Source organism: Ruditapes philippinarum, unplaced genomic scaffold, assembly GCF_026571515.1.
Source record: "Ruditapes philippinarum isolate M1 unplaced genomic scaffold, ASM2657151v2 ctg2192_1_1_1_1, whole genome shotgun sequence".
Taxonomy (NCBI): domain Eukaryota; kingdom Metazoa; phylum Mollusca; class Bivalvia; order Venerida; family Veneridae; genus Ruditapes; species Ruditapes philippinarum.
The window spans coordinates 35,531-57,000 of record NW_026858086.1 but is presented as its reverse complement, the minus strand read 5'-3'; the positions used below and the strand labels follow the sequence as shown (position 1 = coordinate 57,000).

The 21,470-nt window shown below is 28.6% G+C and overlaps 1 protein-coding gene across 10 annotated transcripts in view; it reads left to right on the top strand.

The window, feature by feature from the left end:
- Positions 1–20,818, top strand: part of LOC132752033 (FMRFamide-related neuropeptides-like) — a 49,943-nt gene extending 29,125 nt beyond the window's left edge. The window contains exons 2-23 of one of the 10 annotated variants that reach the window (XM_060742296.1): positions 2,290–2,328; positions 3,445–3,492; positions 4,180–4,236; positions 4,534–4,575; positions 4,801–4,858; positions 6,934–6,975; positions 8,889–8,936; positions 9,754–9,789; positions 9,969–10,181; positions 10,483–10,521; positions 11,386–11,430; positions 11,888–11,920; positions 12,238–12,279; positions 12,645–12,677; positions 12,965–12,997; positions 14,676–14,762; positions 15,323–15,364; positions 15,694–15,735; positions 16,735–16,857; positions 19,003–19,038; positions 19,385–19,582; positions 20,142–20,818. In XM_060742296.1, the coding sequence (XP_060598279.1) occupies positions 2,306–2,328; positions 3,445–3,492; positions 4,180–4,236; positions 4,534–4,575; positions 4,801–4,858; positions 6,934–6,975; positions 8,889–8,936; positions 9,754–9,789; positions 9,969–10,181; positions 10,483–10,521; positions 11,386–11,430; positions 11,888–11,920; positions 12,238–12,279; positions 12,645–12,677; positions 12,965–12,997; positions 14,676–14,762; positions 15,323–15,364; positions 15,694–15,735; positions 16,735–16,857; positions 19,003–19,038; positions 19,385–19,582; positions 20,142–20,186 (1,365 nt within the window). In that variant the 5' untranslated portion in view covers positions 2,290–2,305 and the 3' untranslated portion in view covers positions 20,187–20,818. The remainder of the gene's footprint in view (positions 1–2,289; positions 2,329–3,444; positions 3,493–4,179; positions 4,237–4,533; positions 4,576–4,800; positions 4,859–6,933; positions 6,976–8,888; positions 8,937–9,753; positions 9,790–9,968; positions 10,182–10,482; positions 10,522–11,385; positions 11,431–11,887; positions 11,921–12,237; positions 12,280–12,644; positions 12,678–12,964; positions 12,998–14,675; positions 14,763–15,322; positions 15,365–15,693; positions 15,736–16,734; positions 16,858–19,002; positions 19,039–19,384; positions 19,583–20,141) is intronic. The other 9 variants (XM_060742298.1, XM_060742297.1, XM_060742301.1 and 6 more) reach the window with 9 other exon arrangements.
- Positions 20,819–21,470: the final 652 nt, after the last annotated feature.

Here is a 21,470-nt window from a genome sequence, read left to right as displayed (position 1 = left end):
ACACCAATAAATTGCTTTATTTCGTGTAACGCAATCGGATTGTAGAGGAATGATTCTTAAAGCGGTTTTTGCTTCCCTGGTTCAAGAAGTAAAAAATTTAGAAATATGTCATTTAAAAATAGAGTCTACCTAAATCTGTCATATTTCTTGCTGACAATAATAATAATAATAATAATAATGATGATGATAATAATAATAATAATAACTTATGCCAAATTTCCTACAGGAACCGAGAAAGCAATGCGTATAAAAAATAATAGGTTGTTTGCCCTTAAAATATCATATGTGATCAGATTAAAATATTTAATTGAATACGAGATTTTATATAAATTGTCTTAATTTGAATTGTTTGTTCTATGTTTTGCATGTAAAGAAAAAATGTACTTCCAGGAAATTAGAGACAGTCAATTCTAGCTCAATTCCTGGAGAAACTACATATCAAATCACATATTTGTTGATTTGCAACAAATAATTCAGTCATACCAATTCTAACGATAAGTAGACACTTATCAGAACCTTTTGATTTTTCTCTGTGTAGAAATGTTTTATAAATTCAATCTCTCTTTGTATATGCTTTAATGTATTATACGCACACACGTTTTATCCTTGAGAATACTTTTTATCGTCAGGATTTGGTACTTAATGACCATTAATCAATGATCCTATCATGATACGATTAATGCTAAATTCCCACTGGAATTGGTCTTCTAAATATGTAAACTGTTATTAAGTATATGTTTTAGTTAAAAACATTTTATCACGTGCAAAAAGCAATTAATATTACGATGGTTTTTAGTCATTCGTTTATAAATACATATTATGATAACGATTATGAATGGAAACAAGAACAACAGACACATTAGGTTTTGTGATAAACCTGTCTGGTATAAAAGAGAACTAGATTGTAAAGGTGATCACAGGAATGTCATTTCATAACAATCTGAATCTTCTTTCATTATTGTAAAGTTGTACTGAACAACTTAAAAAATATTCAACAGATGAAGTACAAAAGTCGTGTTTAGACATCTTCAATTAGATGACGGAGGTGTATTTGCCAAAGTATTATTTTTCAAATGGAATCGGGAAATCGGTGATATTTGTTTGTCCATAATGAAAAGGAAACACTTAACCTATTTGACATTTATTGTCTGTAAACATAATTCAGTGATTGCTATTAAGTTTAGCTGTAAGTGTACCGCATGTTTTTGTATTTCTAAATGATTAAAGGTGCTGCTAGCGTCATTAAAATGATCAGAAAACTGAACATTTTTAATTACAAACGAGTATCTAAACTATTGTCAAAAGAAAATAATTCTTGCCTACGCTGTTTTCCCAACTGTGACTTTTCCCACGAGGCTTTCATGTAAAGTGTTCTGAATTAAATAAAAGAGCTATATTATGTTCTAACATTATAGCTGAATCACTCTATTATCTAGTGTTTACTTAAACTTTACGACATTATATTCCATCTAAAATTACCGCATTAATAATTTAAATATAGCAATTAAAAGCCTGCTAGTAAAATGTAGTTGTTTTATTGTTATTTCTGTTCCGTTTCACTCGATGTCAATGTAGCGGTCAATAGTCAATTATAATAATCGAACGTTTTAAGATATGCTTTAATTGCTAAAATGATTATTTCATTATAATTTACATTGTTGTCAGCAGTTGGGGGTGAGAAACATCTTTAAAGTGTACCTCAATTATTTAAATATGTACTAGAATAATCAAAGTACAAAAATGTTATTTGAGTACTTTAACAGCGGGTAATTCGCGCCTGGTTGTGTTTACTGTTTTAATTAAGCAAACAGTCCTGTCCTGACATCCAAGAATAATGTTTGTACATCTATAAATGCTATTATGTTACGTACGAGTATAGATACTTTTGAACACGTTCTGTACATTTTGTACAACAGGCTCAACAGCAAAACGGCGTAACAATATTGTACAGGGTTTGGACCCTTAGAAGACATCAAGTTATTGCAAAGATTGTCATTTATTTAAATATGTTTCCGATATTTAATAGGAAATGTCATTTGTGTTAGATAATATAGGATATTCTTTTCAGGAAATGTCATTTATCAAGAAATATATCAGATTTTTTTCAGGGGATATCATGTGTCAAGAAGTCAACTTTTTTTCAAAGGAAAGTTATATGCCAAGAACTATATGTCAGATGTTTTAAGAAATGGCATGTTCAGAAGTATATCTGAAATTTGCTGTCATTTTCGAGATATCATGAATTTATTGTAAAATTAAAACTTATAAATTATGTTTTGATATTTACAGGGTTTTTCATTAGGATATGGCGCGGAGTCTGATGAACCGGTATTTTGCATGACATATAAATGTGTAACAGTATATATCTTTCCCATGTAAAATCTCTAAACTTTTCCAGACATAATACATTTACAATTTTCAGCATATGCCTTATCTTTCACATGAATGTATGTTTACTGTAAACGACATTGTATTAAATTGTCTTATTGTAAAGACATTACATCCATCTATGTTATTGTAAAATACATAACATCTATATTTGTTATTGTACAAGACATTGCAGCAATTTGTGTCATTGATGAAGCTATTATAGCAATGTTAGCTCTTGTCAACGATTTTAAAACAATGTTTGTTCTCAACAAGACATGTTATATATCCTTGACTTGTATACAGCTATAAAAACTGCCTGTAAAATGTGTTGCCTTTGTGTTTGTGTTAAATATATATGTGTTTGTTTGTTTGTTTGTATTCAAGTATTGTAAAATGTCTGGTATGTCAAATATACCTCATTATCATGGTTAATATACGAACTTGCCAATATATTCTTAGATCACTTATTTCTGGAAAAAAACATATGTTTTATATGTTTCGTTCACAGAAAAATTTTGATTTACCTTTTTTCTCTCTATGATTAAATGTAATAAAATGCATGGTACCTTTATATTTGACATATAAACACCTTGAAAATAAAATAATAAACCATAAATATGTCTGTCTTCTTTCAATCCTTATGGTAAAACAAAGCATTGAAAGTGCCAACTAAAGAAAAGTTTGCGGCATAAATGCCACAACGTACCCCTCTGTTTCATTTGATGCACGCTTTTGAATATTGTTCTTTTATTGTTTAAAGTGTTGTTTTCTTTTATTTGTTTATCATTTGATTTTAACAACATAAGTTATTTTGAAAATAAGATTCAATAAACATATTCCAAAGTTTAATTTATTGGTAGCAGTAGATTTTCAATTGGGTGATTAAACAATCATCGTTTCTACAGTTAATTTTCTTATATATCATTTTGAATTAATTATGCTTTTTACTGTATATTTTAATTTAGTGTTAAATTTAAAGTAGAATAGAATTTTTATGTTTTTATTTAATATGAGTTTAAATGTTTTGTTTATTATAATTTTGATTTGCTATGTTTTGAACTAATGCCACTTCAGGGGACCGAATGGGAAGATTCACCTGACGAAGATAAAAGAGCGTTGTCGGTGCGTACATTTTTCTCGAGAAAATGATATACATGTATATTGTAATATATACCAATGAATGAAAAAAAAAAACAATATATCGATATATTCTAATATATTTATAATATACATATTGAATTGCATGCTACATATATAACTCTAATACTTTATTGTATTACATACGGGTTACGTAAGCTGGTATTTTATAATTAATAACAAAATGTATTATCGAGTTTAACAAATTAAAGTTGATCGTGAACACACCCAGTCGAATGGGTCCATGTGATATTTAAACAGATAATATATTAATAAAACACTAATATTAAATGACATACAAACAAATTTGGTAAATTAAAGAAATCTTAAACATAGAGAACGTTTTGTTTAAGTACTTGAAAAAGTAGGCTTTTGAAAGGAATATGTGGCAACGTTACATATATAAGTATAAACTATTATCATACTAATTAAATTATACAAATACTGCATTGATCAATGGCAGGATATCAAAAAGACGTTAAAGATAAAATGAAAATGAAATCTTAAACATTAAATTATTGTATTTGATATATGTAAGTAATAAAGTACTTGTAGTGATAGTAATAATAATAATAATGAAAAAAAAATACTTAACCAATCTATATGTCTGAATGATTGTACCAATGGTTGTAATGGTATTAAATGATTTTTATTATGTCCAATTTTTTAAAGGATTTTTATCAAGCGCTTTATCCACTACATAAAAGACGACGACCTTCATTTAATCAGGTTCGAGAAATTTGCATTTATTCAATCCCAGAATTCGTTGAATTATTCATTTAGAGTATCAAACCTTAGACATATTAACAGTTTCATCTTGTAGTAATAAAGTTATTATTGAAAGTCAGACACATCCCTATTAAAAACAAAACATTTTGGACTAGTTTTTAAGGAAATGATAATTAAATGAAATGATTACAAATATTTGATAGTCAGTATATAACATTTTAATTCTATAAAAGCTTCTTGGAATTATCATATTTTAACAAACATTATGTTAAAAGTCAACCTTTGGTTTCTACTTAGAGAAATTTTGCCGCACCAAGAGGAAAACGCCAGGATATTATGGTACACCAATTTTTTGAACATTATGATCTTTTTAATACACATTTGTAAAGATTGATGCCTGATATTATAAGAACTGTAGCTTATGATTTTAAATAATTAGACATTTCTTTTAGATACATTTAAAAAGTTTTGATAAGTACTCATTATCACAATAGCTTTCTTTTCAAAATTAATAAACTTATTTCTATTAAATTTTCGTTAAAAATAATTTCACAAATTTATAAGTCAACTACAACCGAAGATGAATACATATTCAGAGCTCCGAGACCCGGGAAAAGATTCGGTAACATTTTCATATTTCAAACATGTTTTTACCCCTGCTTTACTTATGTAAATTGCAAAGCGTCCTAGTAAACTGTGCGTCTGAATTATTTCGTACATTAAACCTGGCATTACCAATGACATGTTTTTGCCCTTTTATGAGTGTTTATATCATCGTGCTTCAAAATAAGCTGATTTTTTCCTTTGTATATGATAAGTTTTTTTTATACCGTCTTCCCTTTATTATCACAAAGGAGTATTTTACGATTTACTTTTGATGACCTTAGTGAACAGTTCTTTATTTCAATATGAAAACATGTCTAAGTACAATAAGACTAAACATAAACGATGATCAAAATGTACAAAACACTTATTGGTTTATTTATCAACTTATTTATCACTCTTTATTCTGTATTCCACAAAATAGCAAAATCATACAAATTGCTATATGATGCTATTGTTTTCGAATATATACCAATTCAGACATTTGACGTTTTGGTTGTTTTTTTGTGTCGTTATCTAAGCCATGTCACCATTAGTCAAAATGACAAATTGCTATTTTATCTAATCGGAAGGTAACACATTTACCACCATGTTACAGAGATAAACAATTGTTATAGCCCTCATACTTTTGTCATCGTTTAGAATTTCAACTCATTTGTGACTTTAATCAATTTGGCAATTGGCTTCACTCATTTTTAATGTTTGCAATTATTTTAAAATTGACAAGCAAAAACATGCGACTGCTGTCTGAAGTATACCTTTGTCGCGACAGTTAAACTAACGCATGTTTCCCTTTCCCGCAATTTCTGTTGTGATTTTACTGTCACTATCTCTCACATAACATGCCCAATTTACTCTCTCTTTCTCTCTTTTACAATTCATTTGCAGGGATTGAGTTCCTAGCGTATTACGGCTGCTAATTTGTAATTGTGTGATATCACGTCTCATTGTCCATTAAACATAATTGAATTTGCTACAGTTTGCTCTTATAACATGTTCAATAAAAGTAAATGTTTGATTTTGCTTCGAATGGAATAAACTTAATGGCTTACAGTTAATTTAGTTACACTTGAAGCATGAACGTAGAATGAATGGTTAATGTTTAAAAAAGAGAATTTGAATGAATGTTTTGAAAAGAGATTTTGTTGTTTGATCAAATTAGCTAAGCCTTGTAAAATTCAATGAGAATTAAGTCAGGTGAAACTATCGCTACATGTGATACATTTGTTAATTCCTTGTTTTTGCACCAGCTTTAATTTATTAAGTTCAAGATTATTACGTACTAGATAATGAACCGATGACCATATTTCAAAATGTGAATAAAACTCTCGACGATCTAAACACACTTAAATTCTGTTTTCTTAAATTTAATTTAAACAGTTTTTATTAACGAAATAATCAAAGCCCAATTAGGAGACATATACACCTGCAATGCTTTCCATGTGGGTATCGTTATTGCATTTCACGCAGAAAAACTCGCTATGTATAATTCCGTCAGTCAAAGTTCCCTAAAGTTGATTTTTGTAAAATATTGCACACAGAAATTATCATTCCATATAAATGGTATTTTATTTCTGCATTTATATCGACTGCTCTCATACACTCTTCTACCACGGCAATGTTTTGGACTTTTTGTTCGTATATATTGCATGCTGTTCTTTTAACTATTATGTATTATTTTGTAGACTCGTATAGTTTTGATACGTATTAGGTTTTTTATTATTTATTTAATTTATTTCGTTTTAGTTTAAATTCAAAATATAAAATACAACTGTAGTTCTAAAGGAACTTTAGATTGCTGAAACCTATTGCATTAAAAAGCATTTCGGCTTGCATAGTATGTTCTTTATTTGCTATTTAACGCATATGAGACACAGCTTCTTTTCTCGTTTTTACTCACTGCTTTATTTAATAATATTTAATAATAGAGTTTTATTTTAAATTTAGTTATTGTTTAAATGCACATTTAATTGTAGTTGTAGATTAAAGAATGTATATATTATTTTTATAGTTGACATTAGATTTATTTTGTTATTTTGTTTTTGCTTTTAGAACGCACGTAATCACATGTTTATGTTTATTTTCGTTTTGCAGTCTCTGCAGCCTGGTAGATCTTTGTCCATAGACGAGCATCTGGTATTAACTGCATGATGAATGTATACTAATCTGATGTAACTTTGTTATTTCTGTTACTAACTGCTCATAAGTTGTTTATCGCATGACACCAATATATAACAAGTGACTGTATGGGTAGATCGATGTCACTATACGCTCACTTTTAACTCACCAAAACATGAATTCGTAGAAGATCGAGGCGCATCATCAAACTATCAGACGCATTAAGAATTTTTACATGATTTTAATAGTGCATCATTTGTGCCTTAGATATATAAATATGTATCTCTTTTATTTTAAAAATAAGTCCATGTAAATAAACTTAAACAACGTGTTTTTACTGTCGTATGAAAGGAAATGACTTTTTAAATGTTCCGATAAGTTTATACATATGTCTTCAACTAAGACTGTCTGAAAAATGTGTGTAATGCCTTAAGATCAGATTAGCGTTTGAAATGGGTTTGAATGTTTCAAATACGTGTTCTCGATACATTTTTAATTTGATATTTTGTTTATCAATACTTAATGAGATCGGCAGTGACAATAAAATAAACAGCTTTATGCTAACATTCAATGTAATGTTAACTACAAAATCATAAATGAGATACATGTACGATGTTTGGTCATATGTTTACTTATTGAAATATTGTATTCTATATGTTCTTATTTCTAAATACATTAAACATTCATTGAATAAATTTCTTAATGTAGTGTCTGTCGTTATTCTCTTAAGTATTTTCGTATTGCATTTGTTATTCTTAAAATTTTATTTGAAAATATGTACTGCATAACATTATAACATAACATATATATATTTATATATATGATATGGATATATTTAAAACATAAAATGTTACTCCGGAATTAAGAATAGTTTAATGTTTACCGAGCTTATCCAACACTTTTACTGTTACAACTTCGAAAATGAGCGCAACAGTTCGACTGATCTATTGTGGACGGGTAGTGCACCGTGAAGATGTAACGGTAAAAGTTTGTTTGTACCGGGGGATTAGCTTGGAAAACCCCACATTTAACGAGTTCCGAATAACATATATTGCAGCCTTACTACATTTCATTTCACTCCTTTTAATTCACAGACTATTATATGTGAAACGTTTTTACCCTAAAATTGTTTATCAATTACAATTACGAGTAAATGTGCGTTATATGACCCAGACACATTTCAGAATTATCCTATAACAAGTCATTTTAATAGGTTTATTAGTAACCACATTGTTGTTAAACATAACAAATTATAGTTCTTTGTCGCACGATATGATGTGCATATTGACACGTTGGTTGTATGCCAATGAGAATTTTTATATTGAGCATGGTTGAGCTTCTGTAATTATAAGCTCCGGCAAGAGGGGACTTCATTTATGCTAAATGGTGTGTCAAATGCAAAAAATGTACGTATTATTTGCCCATCAAAAACATAACATTTCATGAAAATAGTTTGAATCCCTTGGTAATCCTCGTGCAAAATGTGAAAGCAATACCTATGTTAATCCTTATAAAAATACTGTTGTCTACATAATTATATGGAATATATCTATATCTTCTCTGTATCTACAAACTTCATGTAATCTTTTGTTGTTATTGTGTCGTTTGAATGATGATTAAAAATGTGCAAATTAATTTATTTGCCTTTGCCAAACTTGCTAAATAGATATGGTAAAAAAGCATATATAAAATATTAAGAATAAATATTCCGAAACAGAGGATATTTCTGTATGCTAAAAATCTCATAAAAGTTAAAATATAGAATAACCGAAACTTTAAATCTTCTATATAGCAAACTTTTCACAAATGTTCAGCGATACATTACCTTTAAATGTGTTTTCAAAAATTCAGATTTCTATAATTTATTCAATGATATTATTACATTATTCTCGGCGTGATTTTCTTCTTATCGAAATATTGAATTTACGAAGGTTCCAGGAGAGGACATCCTGTCAATAAATGGAGGAACAAGTCAAGATGTAAGTGTTTTTATATATAGTACGTTTGAAACACATAAAAGGTTCGCAATTCTTTTTCTGCCAATGGGTCAATGACCATTGGACAATATCTTATAATAGAGTAGCTGTTAATCAAACGTTGATATAAGTTGATTTACTTTATGCTTTCATTGCATGTTGAACGTCAATGACTTAAATATGACAATGTACACTAGAATATTTGTTGGTTCTAGTTCTTCTAAGAAATGTCTGATATATATTATAAACATTATCTGGCATCATTTGAGTAATCAGTTTTTCTTGAATTAAATAGGGGGTTGATAAAATTGCATATAGAATATTTCAAGCGATTATGGTAGATTCTGCTAAAGTAGAAATTTGAGATCTCGAAAGATATTACAAAATGCAAAAATATCATGATTTATTTATCTGTCTTTGACATAATGTCAAAACGTATTTTCAACTTTCTGACATCGATGACATTCAATAAATTCCCTGTAGCTTTAACATTGTCAAGTATTTAACTATTCAAAAATGAAAATTGTAAGAAAGATGATCCGAAAATATTCAGAGTAAAGTAAAACTGTATAATTTTGTTTCATTGTCAACTTGTAAATGGAGATTAAGATCAGCTCTGTATACAATTTATACAAATCTATGCAGAGGAAATTAAAAAAACAACAACAACAATTTTTCTAAGTAATTAACCTTTAAAACAAGCAAGATAATTATGTTGTTCTTTTTATATGTTTTGCAATAAAGAACTAGAATATATTCTTAATTCCACAACTACAAAAAATGCATGATTAATTATAATATTAACTGCTTTACCTTTCAGTCAACACATATTCGTCCGAAAAGAACCGGTGACCAGGTATATCGCTTTTACTTCTCACCTTCTTGATTATGTTTGTCTTAAAAGAGCTTGAATAGAAACCAATAAAAAATCGGGATAGATTATATTGATACTTGCACAGTTCGTCATAGCTAATTGTTATTATTAAAGTAATATTATTATCGTCCAATATTTTCATCAAAAGTGTTTTCTTTCAGGGATTTTTAAGAATAGGAAGATCACCATTTCTTAGAATCGGTAGGTCACCATTTCTAAGAATCGGCAGGTCACCATTTCTGAGAATCGGCAGGTCACCATTTCTTAGAATCGGGAGGTCCCCATTCCTCAGAATTGGAAGGTCCCAATACCAGCGTACCAGTAGGTCACCGTTTCTACGTATAGGAAGATCACCTTTTATACGATTGTTCCATGTAAGTTTAAGCATTAACATTAAAAAAATCATTTAAATTGGTGTAAATTCAATATATAAAATATTACTTTTCTAGATACTCTTCATAGAATAAGGGTACCTTAAGTTTCAATAGTTTTACAAATGAGTTTGCTTTGCTAATGAATCATAACAAAATATATAAACTATATATGATATATCAAAATATGCATGCTTACATTTTTGTGTAGGTACATTAAGATCGTCTTATAGCGGTTCCGAAAAAAAACCCTCAATTTTTCAATCCAAATAATAACAAGCTACATGTTTTCATTTCTTTTCAGAGTCCAAAGAACATGTTCGATAAGAGAGCAGATGCTCAGGTAATACTAATAAGCACTCTTGTAGAAATTGTCTTTACCGTGTGTTTTACCCTATTGTGTCATTCGGAACTTTCCTTTAAAACCTTTTACACATTTCACTACACTCTTTCATGACATTAATTGACATTAATAATTTTAATAATTTTTATTTTGTGTCTTATTCAATCACTTCATCCTAATTCTTAGATCACTAGAATGTGCAATTTGATTATATAATTATAAGCATTTACATCTCTTATACCTACCATATCAATACAAAGTTTTAAATCGACATGCGTGTTATTGGACTGATCAGAATACTCTGTTTTCCTTTTAGAAATCAATGTTTCATAGTCAAACTTTGTCGGTGAATTGCAAGTCCATTGTTTTATAATAAATATCATAAGAGTTGTTATTACTGAGAAAAAAATACTTGAGTAAATTGTAAGACGCAGAGTTTAATTAAATCTTAAGAAAAGATTAGGGCTCAGATTGAAATGATCATTTCCTCGAAGACACTGGGGAGCATTTAACGCAAATTAGCAGGAAGAATTTCTTGTGACAATTTGCAGAATGCCTTTTTTTGTAACAATCCAATATTCAAATGAACATTTGCAAATTTCCAATAAAAACAATTGTCATTTCATTCATTGGAATAAACTGTTTGCAAAAAAATTTTTTTTATTAAATAAGTTTTATACTTTTATGTCTGTAGAGTGAGTGTAAACATATTTAGAATTTTATCAAAAATGAAAATTAATTAAGATAGAAATAAAGTTACAAAGCATTATTTACTTGTATTTGAAAGCTGCATTTTTCGTCTGTTCTCTTTATCTATCTATATAATGAACTTGTATTTGTACCTGTTTCTTTCTTTATCTTAAGATAATCCTACCTGACCAATATCCTGAGGAGGATTCAGAATATAAGGTAGATTAAAAAAAATATATAATAACTAAATAAATGTTTGTAAAATATTAAGTCGAAAACATTTTTATTGCTTGACAACCTAATTTACCGCTACTGTGTTAAACCAAACAAAAATGTATATATATATTTATTGACTATTTAGCCCTTGATAGAGTCCCGTTTCCTGAAAAAAAAAAACGATTAATCCAAGCTCATTATTCTTTTTATTAGATTACCTTTAATCGTTTAAATAGATTCGTTCATTAAGGAATGGGTTTGGGAAATAGAAAATGACCACTATGATCAATCAAAATAGTGCGGTTTACTTTCCTCTCATTTCTCTTAATACCCATCGATATTATGTAATATTCTTACATTGTTAGTCTCCTCATTTTTGTATTTCGTTTGCTTTTAAACTGTAATATTTCTTCAAGACATATTAGCTTGAATTCTTCTCTATTACTTTCTTTTTCAAAAGAGAAGTTTCCTCCGAATTGGGCGAGCAAGCAAGGTAATTGTAAAGCTAACTTTGAAGTTTATTGAAACAAAAGATGATAAAGACATATTTCGATAGTATTGTCCGATTTTGGTTTAAAGATATTCAAATTATGATTTATACTATCATCTTTGTAATGATTTTAATGAACTTCTTCCCCTTTTATTTAGTGCACTTTTTTAAATCATAATATAACATTATACGAACTATTCAATGTTATTAGTAATTGTTTGAGACTATTTTTCACCCTTCTTAATGCCCTTTTCTGTGTAAATTATCAATGTTTTCTGTATTTCCTGTTCTTAGTTGTTTACTTATATTTTTTTACAAAGGGAGGTTTCCTTCGAATTGGAAGATCAAATAACAATAAAAAGGTAGAGAGCAGACATTTCTTTAATTTGTTATATTCATCATAACATTAATTTGGTTTTTACTTATTTCATTCAAATATTGTGAACCAAGCAATAAGGACCAGATTTTACAACAAAAAAATCTTATCTTTAGTTTTTTTCCTTTACTAAAATTAAATCCTTCTTTTATTGTTGATGTAAATGATTCGTGTACAGTTTCTTTGTTAATTTAAAATGTCATATTTCATATGTAATCGAGTGATTAACAAAGCTATGTCATGTTTTCAAATTTGAAAAACTAGAATTAAAACAAATTACTCAAGACGTTATGATCTTTTTCTCATTGTACATCACCTTTATTTCTCTTCATCTTCTATTCTTTTCTGTAGCCGAGTTTTCTGAGATTTGGTCGAGCAGATAAGGTAAACTACTTCTTCTACATAAACCATTCTCTTTCTTTACATTTAAGCTTTTCATCTGATTAATTTTAAACAAAAGCAAGTGTCTCTTTAAACTATATAGATGTAATTGAGTTGGTATCTGTTAAAACAATACAAGTGATAATTGGTTAAATGACAATTCGTAAAAGTTTCTGTTGTGTCCTAATCATATACATATCGTATAGATAAAGTTATTATGTATCAGGAATGTAGTACTCTGGACTTGCTGTACCTCTAAATTCTTTTTCCTTTCTTCCTTTTTTCCAAAGCGGGCCTTTCTTAGAATCGGAAGACCTGATGAGGTAACTTGATATTATATAATTAGTATAATAATGATAATCTATTACAGCATATAAGCGTGTTGTTGTTTTAGCAATTAATATGTTGATTTGTATTCAAGAAATAATATCGGTCCCAAGCTTTTGTTTATTGACTTTGAACACCGGTTTTGTAGTTTTGTTGCGTAGGAATTGACTGCGAATGCCTTCGTGGTTAATTATTGTCCATCAAAACGACAAAAAAACGGTATTTAATAGCCGAACAACACCGCTGAGACCGATATCATTTTGATTCTAACAATCCAAAACAAGGGAGATCTTTACCAGCGGATAATATTTCCACCCCCGATTTTCGTATAAGATTGTTATCTTTCGCACCCTACTGTCGCAAAGGTGTTAACATTTTTTATTAAACAAAATAAATAATAAGAAAAGTAAAAAGAAGTTTTACCTTATTATTCAAGATTAGTTTTATCAATTTTTCAGCAATTTAAACTTGCATGTCCGACTGGATTGTATTGCGTTTCATTGGTGCTCGATTCTTCTTATTGACAATATCTAAAGGCATGCTAGAATTTTTTAAGCATGACAATATTATATTCGAACATTACAATTTATGTAATTGCTTTAACTATTGTTGTAGTTTCATAAATTTTAAGTTTTACAAACTTAAAAATCTTTTTTCTTTACTTCTGTTGGCAATTTATGATTATACGTTCTATAAATACGACATTATGGAACCGTTAAAATTTGGTATAAAATATCTTTTACAACAGGGTTATATTAAAATATATTCAAAGATAATGTTCGCCATGAACATCTGAGGTGAAATGAATAATCCAAATGGAATTTGATTGAAAATTGGAAGCTTTTAAGGAAACTATTCTTTGTAAACATAAGCATGTTAAGGCCTCAACAGAGGTCGGTTTAGTTGTACAACATTAATTAAGGATAAGATTAACAATTTACAAAGCAATATAACACTTGCATTCAGACCGTAATTCTATATTGTATGAATTATCATGTTTCCCCTCTAAATAGACCCCTTGTGGTATTATAACTGGAATATCTGTAAATGTTATAATAGTTGGTATTGACCAATTAAGGAGTTTTTTTATGAGGTAGACACAAGATTCGGTCGTAAATAGCAGGGATGAAGTATTTACGTAGGAAATTACCGTGTACTTCTGGGATAACGGAAAAACTGATCCCTTCCCCCTTCAGGTTTTACGTTGAAGAATTATTTTGTCTTCATGAGCTCTAAATAATCCCAGCAAGGACAACTCCTTCATTTTTCAAAACTTCTTAATCTGTAATCCTTTTAGAGTAGTTGGGATTTGAACATCCATCAAGTCCGGCTACGCAAATTATTTCAACATCCTCTTTACTCCATCTTACTCATTTTTACATTTGTCCCCTAATCTTTCTTGAATTCCATTCATTAAGCACATGATTAGGTGATAATGTTTTGAAATATGTCACTTTTAATCGTGGGAGGTCTGTACAACAAGAACTACAAAATAAACATGTTTTATCCTTATCCATATTAAAGTTTTACAAAATCAAGAAATAGTACCCTTCACACATTAAGATTTTCTTGTACATCAAAATTTTAATTTCTGACGTACTTCTACATCCTACCGTGTGTTAACACAATTACGATAATAATTATTTTAAACTGTTTTATATTTTGTCATTATAGTCATTTCTAAGAATTGGGAGATCAAATGAAATGACAGACGAAGATGCATTTGAAGAAACTGGAAATCAAAATATTGATGAAACAGTGGTAAGTACATTTAAAATGGTAAATATCAGGTCAGTTGATTAAAAAAAACATAATTTATAGAAAACGCCCATAGTTTAACATAGATGTTTGGTTTTTGATGGACTTAAACTATATAGATAACTTCTGTTATCAGAAATGGTATAATGTTTGGATTGCTTGGCTTGCTTGTAAGTCTTGTCGCGAAAAAAATGACATATTCTATTAGACATATCTTCTCTCCACGGACCAGTTCTTAAAAAAGCAAACAATAAGAAAAAAACAACAACAAAAAACTTAAAAGATAAATATAAATAAATCACAAGAAAAATATATAATAATAAACAAAACAATGTGTTCCAGTTTCAAGATTTATAAAGGTATATACATTATGGCATAGGCTTTAACAATAAACAGTCGTATTAAAGCATTTACAATAAATACAATCATATGTACAAATAGGAAATACTCATCTAAATAAGAGAAAAATAAAAATATATTAATAAATTTCAAAATCACTTAACAGTTAGTATCAAAATATAAATATTAAAGATTGAATTGTTTCAAACTTTTTTTCATGACAGCTTGATGACGTAACTGATGCAAGCTCTAGCATGGACAAACGAGTAAGTTTTCAATAAAAAAATGTATAGGAAGAACAATACTGTTACAAACTTTTTTATCATGAAACCAATTTTTCTATTAATTTAAGCGATATTTCAATTATATAACTTGATTATCTCTGATCGAACAAATTGCGAAAAAGAAAACTTCGCCCTAAATATCAATTATAATGTTACGCTTGTTTTATATATTTCCAATATTTCCAATGAAATTTTTTAGGTCGCTTAAATGGTTTGGTTTTAATTGTTTCATTAATATTGTTATGTAATAATAATGACGTAAAATAACTTATTAAGCGCTGCGACACATATTTTCGATATGCATCTTACAGGGCCTCCGAATCGGTAAACGTGTGCTAGGTGCCATTAACAAGGTAATGTCTGAATGTTGTGTGACTTATATTAGTTCACTTAAAAACGGAATTTAAATATACAAAAAATGTTTATAACACAAAACTCTTTATATAGTCGTTGGCACAAAATTAAATAAGCAACATTTATTGAAAATATAAATAAACACAATCAATTTGCTTATCCTATTATTATGAATTTATTATTAAAACAATCATTTATGCTTATTATTTGCTTTATAACAAAATCATATTTCAACAAATGTATAACGAGACTTCCAACGTATTGAAACACTATCTTTTAAGCTGCATGGTACAATCAAAATGAATGTGTGAAATGCTCATATTTCAGTTAATGCAAAAAAAACTCCGTATTGTTTCTTTACAACTTTCCATATCATTGAATTGTTTGCTAGCGTTGATAGTTAAAACAGTTGTGTTTAACTTAGATAACATAATTCTTGTAATATTGAATATTTATATCCATATTAAAACCAAATAAATTTCATTCAGGAAATTGTGGGAGGTCATGTCATTTGATAAAAAATGATTGAAGTATTAGATGAAAGAAAGAGAATAATTGATTGCAAATATGAAATTAAAAAAGAGCACTATCACCATATTTGCATTATTAAAATACAATGTTTACATTTTGTTTTGTATAACAGCATTGTCAATAAATTACATTCTATAATTACAAGAAGACAATTGAGGCCTGATTATTTAGCTTTTTGAATGAAATACGACCATTTTAACTGTATATGTGCAATTTGAGTAGCACAATCATGGTTTCCTGTGAGCATTTGTCATTGCAAATATACCCCCAACTGGTTCATGCTACCTAATTCTTTTGTTGAATTAAACTTGTCAATTTTAACTAATTGGCTTTTAATTGTCTTTCATCCCACAAGGGAAAATATATAAATCTTCAATCGATTTCAAAATACAATTGAAAAATCATTCAGCTAATTTTAATTATTTGATTCAATCATTTATAAAACTATGCGAATTGTTTTATTGTAGGAAGAATCGAATGGACTTACAACCGAAGAACTACAATTGTTAATGGCAAATAAGGAACTGCTATTGCAGTATATGGAAGCACACCCGGAACTGTTCGATGGAAGTCAAAATGAAGATGACGACGTGAGTCTGCGCATGCTCAAAGGAATTTTTGTCCTTCTTTCTATACCACTCATACATATACGAAATATGCATGTAAACTTGTAATTGGTATCTATGTCTATATAAGAAACGTATATTTAAAACATGTGGTTTGTACAATTCAGCAGACATTTTCACAAAAAATCTTACGATACTTTTTTGTCGTAAGAGAAATCTTACGATAAATCTCCTTTTCACAAAATCTTAAGAAAATTTTAAGTGCAAAATCTGTCGTAACTTTACGATAGGTCTTCCCTGTTCGTAAGTGTATTTTCTTCTCTCTTATGGGTAAAATATCATTTATCTCTTACCTAAACTGAATAAAAACAAACAAAAAGTTGGAGGACAACTAAATATTAAGCAAACAGTATGCTATAAATAACACAAATTGAGGTATAATTATTTTTCAACATATACATTTGTGACGTCATGACTTGATGACGTCACGATGGAGAGGGTTATGAATAGTTTAAAATAATGTGAACTATACTGTAAACTAGTATTATTGAAAACTTATAATTTGTACAATTGGTGAGTTCGATTTCATTGCCAGCATGTACTAGTGGTACCTTTTTATTTATTAATAACATAGTAGACCTTCTTTCTGAACATTTTAGATATATATAATTATCTTCAATCAAGATATAAATTATATCAGTTTGAATCATTTTTTTGTTCTAATTGAAATTTGATTGTGTTCAATAGATACTCCAAGCTCTTGATTACTTGATTTTAAAACCGGAATCAAATATAGAGCATGCACATCACTATCAAATGAACGTTGCTAGGGATGTTTTTGTCGTAAGATTTATCGTAAGTGAATTTTTTATCTTAAGATAAAATTTTAACTTACGAGTGGCTTTGTGAAAATGACTTAAGATTTAACTTACGATTATCGTAAGTGAAAAACTTAAGATAAATCGTAAGATTTTTTGTGAAAATGTCTGCTGTAATCTACCTTTGTATTGATTTAAAACTATTGTTGATGCTGTTTGAAAATTTTGTATATTTCATACTTGGTAGGCCTAATTTTCTCGGCATAGATAAAACAAAGCCTTTTTAATAAATTCTTTAAGAAAGGCCCTATAGTTAAGTGGAATTCATTACTTGCCAAAATACTTATTATCGGTCACCATCTTGTTTTTTTTATGAAATATTTTTTTATGATAAATAGGATATTGAAATAAAAGCTTATTTAAAATGTTAATATGGATATTTTGATCTTTATTGAGAGTTCTTCAGAAATGCATTTACCTATATAAAGAAACAAAATGTCTTTACATATATGCACCTTTTCACTGTGTAATCGTGTACAAAAAACAATATAGCTGTGTTGTTTGTTATATACTTGTGAGTGTCAAATGTTACTTTGTTGATACATGTTTATGCCTATATTACTTATCTAATCATTTCTTACTTAGTAAAGCATGTATATTTGGGTGATGGAATTATATGACTCCGAGAAAGAGAAAGACAACACCTTTACAGTCAGCGATGCAGTGGTATCTAGAAAACAAAAATCTCTGAAAAGTATCTTGAAAAACGACGACATTTTAAATGATGTTATTAAAATAGATTATTTAGAATGTTATTCTATTGATGTCAAAAATCTGTTTATAACTTTATGTAGCGTTAAATTTACTTCGTATGTAACTAATGAAAATAACAATATTTGCATAACAAAATGCTAGTTGTAAGAAGTAGTTGTTTTATGTAGCAAACTGTTTATAGAATTTATAAGAATTTTCCTTTTAGATGGTGTAAGATGATCGATACTTTGATGACGTCATTAGAGACATTACGTGATGACGTCATTAGAGACATGACGTGATGACGTCATTAGTGGCATGACAGCAACAGATGAACTAAATATGTGTTTTGATATAAGTCGTGTTTAAACGACTTTAATGCACTACAGAAAAGACATTATTTTATTTTATTTTTATTTTATTACAACTGCAAAATAATTTACAATTTACAATAAATATATTTAAGTACTTTTTTGTTTTGAAGTGTTATAGACTTAATTGATAAACGAAGTTTATATAGATAATCGTATTCCTTTTAATGTGGTAAAAACATGACTGCTAACATGTTCTTAATATCATTTGTGTTTGTTTGTTCCAGGCATATTTTGCCTTTCCAAGACAAGGAAGAGCAATGGTATGTGTATAATACAATATAATATCATTGATATAGTTTAAAAAATTAAATGATATGCAATTTATGTGTTTATTATGTTGAAATAAATTGCACTTTTGTGTGTTCTTTAAGGATTCTGTTTTTTTTTCCTATTGTACACCATTACAAACTTAAAAATGTGACTTGAACTAAATAGACCATGTAATTAGAATTTAACTTGTGATACACTTACGGTTTAATATATATACATTTAAAAACTTAATATTCTATACATTATGTTAAGTTGTCATTAACGTATATTTTTTATTCAGTTTTTAAATATCACAGTGATATGTTTGGTCTTGATACCATCATTTGTTTTTTTTAGAGTTTCTATTTTCCACGAATGGGACGCTCAGGTGAAGACAGTGCCGACTCCACATACTGTTGCGCAGAAGGTGTGCGCAAAGTATTTACAGTAGGAAAAGGGTCCATAGATATCTGTTCGAACGAAAAGTCCTGTTGTTCAGGCTTAAGTGAGCAAACAAAAGTATACAAAGACATTGTTATAACCGAATGTGCCGAGGTATGAATAAATTACGTAATTTTTGGATAATTCTTCATATATACTGCTGACGTTCCGATAGTTTAGTAGATGGTATTGAATGAGTGAAGGTTCAATACTAAATGTATTGAACGAGTTGAATAAAATCATATCATGCGAGCCTCTGATGAGCAAAATATTATTTTATGCAACAAAATTAATAAATTCAGTAATGGACCTACACGAATATAATGTTCTATTTATCACATACCAAAATAACGACTGTTTAAAGTGAAAAGAATAATTTTTTATTGATGCGTCTACACTGTGACGTTTACATTTTAGCACGTTTTTACACTATGTTTGTATAACGCAAATGACGTAACATCAAAATATATGCACGGCCGTGCAGTACCATTTGTACGGAGTGATGCGAGTATGAGATAGATGTAAATATGTAAAAAAAGAAGACATACTCAAATGCAACCAATAATATGCCTGTAATTTGAATGTTGAAAAGAATAGTAAAATGAGGTTTATTCTGATTTTTCACTTCACCATTTTGTTGGTTATGAATATTCATTATATCTTATCATTTCAGGAAAGTGGCTTAGACAAAATAAGAGCATACATCGGTGACGAATAGAAAGGCAGCGTCTTCAAGATGTTGACGTCATAACGAGAACTTATGACGTAATAATGACATCAGAAATTAACTATTTTAATAAAATTTGAAATCAGTTTGACACTATGCATGGCTCATAAGTTAAAATCATATCATCAGATACACAGTGAATTTATTAAAGTAACAATTATAAATCAATAGAACAGTGTATTAATTTTCTGGAATATTGTTCAATGAAATATATTAAAATTTCCGTGCATATGTTAGAATGGCGACAGACTATACTATTTCTATCATAATAACATTTTAAGAAAACTTATCTCTAAAATAAATAATAAAAAAACTTTGTCAGTTGCTTAAAAAAAGGGTTGAGTTGCTTTTTGATAAAGATTTTTTTTTGTTATTTTGTTCAAGCGTTTGTTGGAATATGATTATGGTATACCCGCCAAGAATATTATATAGAAGTGTGTTATTTAACAATGTTTGTGTGCTTCATGTCGTACACTGTCGTTTCTAAAGTAACTGTAAACAAATTCTGTCATTGCTTATAAAGACAATTAAAAAACAAATTTCGTTTTACAACTGTGTTTTCAAAAGACTTCATATTTATTATATTTCTTGATGTGTTAAACTAAATAAAAATAGAGAACGAACCTAAATAGTTTGTATTTTGTGTTAGGTCCTGCAACCATTGCTTTTATTGCAAAAAAATTGGAGAAGTCAAATATTAAGCTCATCGATTTAAACCAGTGGAAAATTTATCATAACAATAAAGTATGTATTACATATGATAAATTCAAAAAGAAGACAGTAATTAGTTACCGGTTTATCATTTTCTACTTTAAAATACGTTAACGGAATTGTTAAATTGAATGAGAAGAACCATAAAGCACCACAATTAAAACAGTTAATCTGGCGATCATTCAATCATTTTTCATACACTCAGATTGTTTTACAAAAGCCACTTATTGATTGTCATTTATAATTTATAATCTATATCCTATTGTTTTGAACAAATCCATTTTAATTTTCATATAAAAGTTTCCAAAGTCTACCCGTTACTGTGATAATGGGACAATTACGCGATTCTTTTAGAAAAGAAATCCTTTAACAACACATTTGACATACAAATATCAAAGTAATATATCCAGTGCATAAAACAATACAAAATGAATGGGATCTGTGAATGGGATCCGAATTGAATAGTTAACTAATCAGTGCAGGAATGAAAAAAAATCTGGAAACAAAGTGATCCCTCGGAAGCATTAATCACAACAAAATTACATGAAAATTGAGGACTCGGTT